At 37.8% G+C, this 7,957-nt stretch overlaps 1 protein-coding gene across 2 annotated transcripts in view; it reads left to right on the forward strand.

The window, feature by feature from the left end:
* The window catches only part of med11 (mediator complex subunit 11), a 3,860-nt gene extending 331 nt beyond the window's left edge, over window positions 1-3,529 (forward strand). Inside the window, exons 2-4 of one of the 2 annotated variants that reach the window (XR_014602756.1) lie at window positions 637-767; window positions 2,080-2,684; window positions 3,056-3,529. Coding sequence is in view for 1 of the 2 variants with exons in the window: in XM_084084781.1 (XP_083940907.1) it covers window positions 637-767; window positions 2,080-2,223 (275 nt within the window). In the remaining variant the exon portion in view is untranslated. Of the gene's footprint in view, window positions 1-636; window positions 768-2,079 lie in introns of both variants that reach the window. The other variant, XM_084084781.1, reaches the window with a different exon arrangement.
* The last annotated feature ends 4,428 nt before the right edge of the window (window positions 3,530-7,957 follow it).

A 7,957-nucleotide genomic window follows, 5' to 3' on the forward strand; every position in this document is an offset into this window, starting at 1 on the left:
GTTTAGCTTGAGACCCAAAAGAGAAATTCTCCCCAGGACCCAAACTAGTGAAAATTGCAGCTCCTAGTTAGGAGATTGTAGATCGGCTATTTTCATTACTTCTTTAAACATTTTTCTAATGTATGGAATGTCTTTGATTATTATAATTTTTTTATATTTATGAAATTATTTTGAAAAACATTGAATTTGTTTCTAATTCATGAGAACAATATGTTTTTGTTGATTTAAAAAAAATGTTTTGAAATAATAATTCAAAACAAAATGTATAGGAAACTAAAATAAATAAAGGGATATGTATTTACTCGTGACCCATAAAATTCGTCTGTGACCCACAAATGGGTCCAGACCCAGTGTTTAGGAAACAGGTCATTCATTTCAATGACCACCATAACTCTGAGAGTGTACAAATGGAACAAATGTATCTGTAAGGGTCCATTTTTTGTTAGAGGGAACCGTTAAGGAATGGGATTGTTCAGAGGAAATCGTAAAGGAACCGGAATTGTTAAAATCCTAAAGGATCCCAACCTTAGTGACTATAACAACGGTGGCCTGAAAAACATGTGATTTGAAACTGAATACGAATGGAATTTTTGGTCAGAATACTGACTGTTTGTGCTTCCTGTCTTGGCTGTCCAGGTAACATCGTTCTGGAGCTCTCTAAAGACAAACACAACGCCAGTTTCCTGGACAGACAGCTGGTGCAGTTCCAGAGCTCCATCAACCGGGTGGAGAGTGAACTGAGCTCTCAGATACGATACCTCACACAGGTAGGCCTGTCTGTTCCAATTATTACATAATTAATGGCCTGATCGCAATGATTTGAGATATTATTATTATTATAATTATTTTGCACAGTCGTCATAATCGTTTCCATGTTGGAAATGTTGATACATTTTCGAATATTTTCCAAAAATAGCAGAAATAGACTATCTGCAAGCTTGCAACACTTCGGATTGTCTATTTCAGCTGTTATTATAATTCTTTGGGATAGTATTAAGTTATTAAATATGTCAGTCATTTCTTTGTATATTTCAGTTATTTGTCATGCCCTGCCAAAATGTAAATGTTATTCATATGTTCCAATGTTCAATACCAAAAACACAATTCAATTGTTCATCGCAATTGTTTGTATGACAGTTAATCGTCAAGTAAAATGTCATGATCGTAACAGCCCCCTAGCTGTCATTACCTCTAATAGGCTACCTGTTGACTCGCACTGTAAACAATTGATTAATTCACTTATTTGAATGAATGATACGTTATTTTGACCAATCTGTATGGTAGAGTATGTTAATGTATAATTGTCAGGGTCCGAGTTGATCGGCAAGAGAGACACAGGGGGACTTCAGTGTTTGTTTTAAATAATGTTATTTTTCCCCCTTTTAAAAAAGTCAGCCCAAAACAAATGAGATCAACTTAAACAACTGAACAAAAACTGAACTGAACAGCACAACTGATAACCATAATGACAGATAAGAGGAACATCTACTGCATAGTGGGCTGTCAGACCACTACTACAGTAACTAAAAAAGGGTCTAGACAAAGACTACAATTTAAACACACTACAAATAACTACAACCTAAACACATACAACACTAACTAAGATTAACTAATGAAATTACAATCCAACTGAAATACCCCAAAACACATTTGTCCAAAACCTAATAACAAAATCAAACAAAAATAAACCCCTGCCCTCCCCATGGTGCAGAGAGAATGTGGTGCAGTCCAATTGTCCTTAAGAGTTCTTTAAAAGCACATATGGAGCAGCTGGTTCCCCATTCTCTGGCCAGCCAATCATCTCCAGCAGCTTCCCACAGAACTGGAAACTCAAAGAAAACTGAATCAACTTAAATGCAAATTCCATAACTCACAAATAAAACACAACAATAATGTGCGTGGTTATCTGTGTTTTTTTCTTGTGTTATGTATAATAACCAAATGAATAAACCAAAAACAAAAGTTACCATACAGTATATGCTGTCTCACTGTGTGGCTGCTAGGGTGGCCATCACAATAATAATAATCGATTAAATTGATTAGTTCGATTAACTGCTGCACCCCTACTCTCCAACCCAGGTGGCTACAGGTCAGCCTCATGAGGGCTCAACGTATTCAGCCAGGAAGGACTGTCAGATGGCCCTGAACCGTGCAGAGTACGCCAAGGTCAAACTGGGAGAACTGGGAAACACCTGTGAGCTCATGTTGGACCAGCAGACGTGAGACAGAGAAGGGGGGGGGGGGGGGTTGAAGAAATCTTTCACTTTGGTACTGTAGTGTACATGTACATTTTTCCAATCTTTAACCGTATGTGACTCCATGATGAAATAAAAGCATCGATCATTAAAATAAGCCCAAAATACCCCTAGAGTTCTACAATGTATCATAATATTACCAAAATGACCATATTGATTATGCAGTTTACAAACGAGCGCTCAGTAGGAACCACGGTCCTCCCTCTCTCCATCCTTGTGCAGGGAAGGAGGCTGTGTCCGAAATGCCTACTCACTATATAGTGATTATACCATTTTGTAGTAGTGTCCGAATGTATAGTGATCATTATTTTACCCAATGCATTCGACTCATTTAATCCCACAATGCACCGTGAAATGTAGCGTACAGGCAGTGTTTTTTTTCTTTTCTTTTTTTTCCCGCTGTTGAGTTCACTGTAGTCCTCTAGGGCAGTGTTTATCAACCCTGGCAAAGGGCCCAATTTTGGGCCGCGAGTACTGCTGAGGTGTGCCGCGACGTTTGAAGAAAGTCCAGCCCCTTGAGAACAATAGCGGTGATTGTCTGTCAATCGATACGGCCATTCAGTGTAGCGACCATCACCCATAGGAATGCAAATATGTTGTCCTACCTGGTACTGTATAAAAGGGGCACAGGGTACATGCTTTGGCACTCAGTATTATTACTACAAGATGATGAGAGCTCCACCAGCAAAGAAGAGATGCACCCAGGGCCAGCCGCTAAATTCTAGGTGTGCCCTGGGATATTTTGGCTATGCCAGGTGTGCCTTGGCACCAAAAAGGTTGATAAACACTGCTCTAGGGAGTAAGTAGTGAATGAGTGACTGAATTCAGACACAGCCAAAGGGTGGTTGGCTGCCCCGACGCAAGTCCTTTGTTGCAGCCGTTGGGACCCGAACGATACTGTATGTTGTTTTTACAGCACAGAATGCATAACATACAATACACACTTCAATATACTGGATCAAAGACTAAATAAAAGAGGTCCTGCATGATTCAGTGCTTACATAGGTTTCAGGTTTTGCAATGTAGCAAAATTGTTCAAATGTGTATTTTTTGCAGATCATTTTTACTATTTTGTAAGTAACTTTTGTATGCTTTAGAAATGGATTTAGGAATCCAAAATTGGTTTGATGTTAATAAATTGTATCAATATTAAGAAAACTAAGTAAACTAGTTATTTTTTTTGGAAATGAAAATGAAAGAAATTAAAATGGCAACAAAGCCTTTTGCAAACGATTTATTAAAATAAATTAGGCGTTTTGCCTATATTGTTCCCAATATTGTTGCCCATTTGTTTTTTTATTTCGCCTACAGTATAAGTATATATACTGTAATAAATAACATGAGAGACATTATTACTGTTTGACAAAACGGAACAATGTGTTTGCCGATGCAGGAAAGAAAGTAGGCAGTAGTGATATCTGTTCAGTTGTGTGAAAGTAATAGATTTTCAAAAATAGCTGATCTAAGAGCTCACAACAGTGGTCTTAAGTTCCCATAAGGGTCAAGCTTGGTTGTGCACAAAGGACTGTCCGAGTCACTTTATTGTGTGCCAGGGGATGACTCTGTGGCTGAATGTGCTCCTCACGTTCCCGCTTGCTTGTCATACGGTTGGTTACGCCTACAAGAACTATCAACTATGCAAACCGTGCTAGTGCTGTGAAATGTATTTCACAGGTTCTGGATTCATTTGTTTCCATACGCCATGGCTCGGTTTCAGATAAGGTTCTCAGAACCTAATTTATGCCCTGCTCAGGAGGTGGTAATAACTCTGGGGACCCAGACTTTAAAATCTTACTAAAGCAGTGAAAATAGCAGATTGCGACGCACTGTGAGCTTGTAGATCGGCTATTCATGTTTTTTTTTAATTAGGTTTATTTAAAAATGTTATGACATACTTCCCCTTTCAGGGGTGGTTCTGGTTATAAAATAGAAACCTAAACAAACAACTTCACGAGTTCTGAAAATGTTCAGGTATGGAAGGTTCTGGGTTACAATATGTAGTTGAAAAGAGCCTTGAGGGGATGGGGAGGGGTTCATCCTACCTACCAACAAGCTGAACAATGTTAAGTGTGTTGGCAATTAAAATGAAATAGACAAACTATCATTTAATTCTAAGATGTTATTAAAATTGTTGTATGCCGGTGCTATTACAATGTTGTATGTATGCCGGTGCTTCGTGGCCTCTCCAGGTGTGTGTGGTCTCTGTGTAGCAGGTAGATGATGGCATCCTCCACACCAGGTCAGAATATTTTTTTTATTGGTCTCCACCCACTGCATTGCAATTGTTATAGTATTTTCTTGCACATACTGTGATGTTTCTTAGTAATATGTAGCTACAGTAATTAGTATGCAAACTTTATTTGGATACTTGACTAATAACTATCCTGTATTCTGCCATCTAGTTTCTGTGTACTTAATATATAATTTTGTTGTTTCCTTATAGGCTAAGGTATATGTAAAACAATGTTGTTTTCTGATAGATAGGTGTACTTGATGAACTTGAAATTATGTACTTACGATCCATGATATATATATGTATGTATATATATATATATATATATATATATATATATATATATATATATATATATATATATGTATATGTATATGTATATGTATATGTATATGTATATATATGTATATGTATGTATGTATGTATGTATGTATGTATGTATGTATGTATGTATGTATGTATGTATGTATGTATGTATGTATGTATGTATGTATGTATGTATATATATATATATATGTATGTATGTATGTATGTATGTATGTATGTATGTATGTATGTATGTATGTATGTATGTATGTATGTATGTATGTATGTATGTATGTATGTATGTATGTATGTATGTATGTATGTATGTATGTATGTATGTATATGTATATGTATATGTATATGTATATGTATATATATGTGTGTGTGTGTGTGTATTTGATTTACTGTTTAATACCTGGTAATTAGGGGTAATGTTTTCTTAAATGTTTTTCAGCCTATGAAGAATGAAGGAATTGTCTTTATTAGTGCGACATTGTGGCTCCCTCTACTGGCTGTTACTCAGATGACAGGGATTAGATCTTCCAAAAGGAGAGGAACAGACTGATGTCTGCAGGGACCTCTTCACCTCCAGCAGCTCCAGGTGAGTCAACTCATTGACCTCACAGTGCAGAGAGCAGAGAGATATGGACAAATGACAGACATCTCTTCACGCCTCCCACCTTTGAGGAGAACAGAAACAGCGAGAGTCCATGTGAGTAAAATACAGAGACTAAAAATAAATATATTAGTGGTTCTTAGTGGATCAATCAATTCTTCTCAAACTTTTTTAACGTCAAGATGTTGTGCCAGGGTCCCCATACTAAAAGATTTGTGTAAAACAAAAAACAGAAATCTATTTTAATCCAAATTCTTCACAATGTTTTAAGATTTAGCAGAACTCGCATTGTGACGAGTTGTGAGCTTGTACTGTAGATAGGCTATTTTCGAAAGTATAAAATATGGGTAAAGTTAAAGTGTTCATAATTTTGCTTGGGTCCTCTGGAACCCCTTCAAGGACCACTGGGGGCCCCTGGACCCCACTTGAGAACCACTAAGATGGATAATGGAGACATAGAAAGAAAAAGAGATTGACAGAATATGTACAGACACATACATTTTGTGTATCGTTAGCCTCATAAGCCTCATAATAAAAGTAATTTTTTGGACAAAATGACTTGGGCAGAAAGTGCTTTTAAGTCAACTTTTTGAATAAAGGCAGATACACATGACTTGGGCAAAATGAGTTTTTTGCTCATGATATTAGGCAGATTTTAATTTTTCATTTCTTCTTTCCTGAAAACCTTAAAAATATGACTTAGGCAATTATGTTTTGAGGCTAACGGTATGCTGTTGTCTCACCTCTATGAGGAAGACAGACAGGTCATTGAAGGACAGTTGACTTACACAAGAGACTGTAACAGTGGAATCAGGTCAGGAAGACATGCTATGAAGTGGGCCTGCAAATACATACTGTAAATACACACACACACACACACACACACACACACACACACACACACACACACACACGCACACGCACACAAATGCACACAGTAAGCTTTTAATCAAACTTCAAAGGCAATGAAAACATACATAATCCCTCAGACAAAACCCCCTGTTCCCCCCTCTGATTGTGCCTTATGCTTAATTTATAAGCGGTCGTACGACGGTGTATAAGCCTGGCATTAGATTCCAATGACAGCTGCTTCATTTCCTCTTGCTGTGAGACAGAACAGTGAATAGTTGTCTAGTAGAGCCCAAGAGATGCCAGATTTATGGCTCCGATGCCAATCCTGATATTGGAGAGTCCTAGACCACTGACAACCGCTGTTTTGACCGATATGTTATCAAAAAGTGCCTAGAACAGTGGTTCCCAAACTTTTTAGCTGGAGACCCAAAAAAAGAAATTCTTCCAAGGACCCAAACTATTGAAAATAGCAGAGAATTTCATACATTTTCTAAAAAAATCCCATGGAAAAAAAAACGTTTAAGTGGTGAAAATAGCCGATCTACAAGCTCACAACGTGTCACGATGCGGACACGTTGTGAGCTTGTAGATCAGCTATTTTCACTCAAGACTCAAAGTAAGGCTGTAGTGCAGTGACAGGCAAGCGTAACTGTGAGCTGAGATTGGGTCAAACACTATAAAGCAAGATTGTTTGTGTGTGAAAGGATCAAAGACAACTATCTGAGAAAGACTGGGTGGGGTGGTTTTTTTTCATGAGTAGGGAAAGTACAAATTACAATGTTCTTTTATGCTACTTACAAGAAACCCATAAACGTATAAAAGAATCACCTGGTGTAATCATTGTAAACGTCCAGGGTGTGTGTATTCAACAGCAGCCCACACCAGGGGGAGAGGCAACGAGGAGGCAGCCTGCGTACGTCCTGGTTTCGCACTTAAAAGTTGACCACCACCTTTTGGGGGTTTGCCACCAGACCATACTGTGGCACCCCCGCCAAACACGTCCTGGCACAAAGCAGTGGTTCTTAATCATTTTCATTTTCATGTCAAGAACCCCCCCAAATTGATATGTATTTGGCTGCGGAACCCCAATTTGAAAAGACGCTAGATCAGCCATTTCCAATGAGGCAAAACATTTTATGGGCTCAACTTTTAAGCATATAAATAAATCAAAAATAAACACTTTTTGATAGATTAAAAAAACACGTAAACTTTACTTTTTTAACCACATTACTGTATAAGCCCTATTCAAAACCTTAAAAAATTGCTGATCTACAAGCTCACAGCGTGTCACATGAGCTTGTAGATCTTGTTGTTCCCCATTTCCCCCCACCATGTCAACACTCCTAATTTGCAAAAAAAAGAGAGAAAGGAGGGCATCTGTGTGACAAAGTTGATGCAAAAAAAAGGGATGAGACCAAGGCACTCTTGTGGAATAATTTAAATTCCTAATTTAGAATAGAAATGGACATCCAAATGATCCAAACTTGAGATAATTTGGATTTAGATTCTAGTGGTTGGTAAACTTAAACTCATCAGCCACCACAATAGACAGTGCATTACACTAAACTACCTCTAAACGCCTCCATTCACCTTGATAGCCTTCTCTGTGCAGGCAGCACGTTACCATATAAAGACAAAACGTCTTTCATTCCTCTTTCTGAAGTGTAACGTGTCACTTCCTTCCTCGTAGATTTG

Source organism: Gymnoscopelus microlampas (assembly GCF_963454915.1).
Source record: "Gymnoscopelus microlampas genome assembly, chromosome: 17".
NCBI lineage: Eukaryota > Metazoa > Chordata > Actinopteri > Myctophiformes > Myctophidae > Gymnoscopelus > Gymnoscopelus microlampas.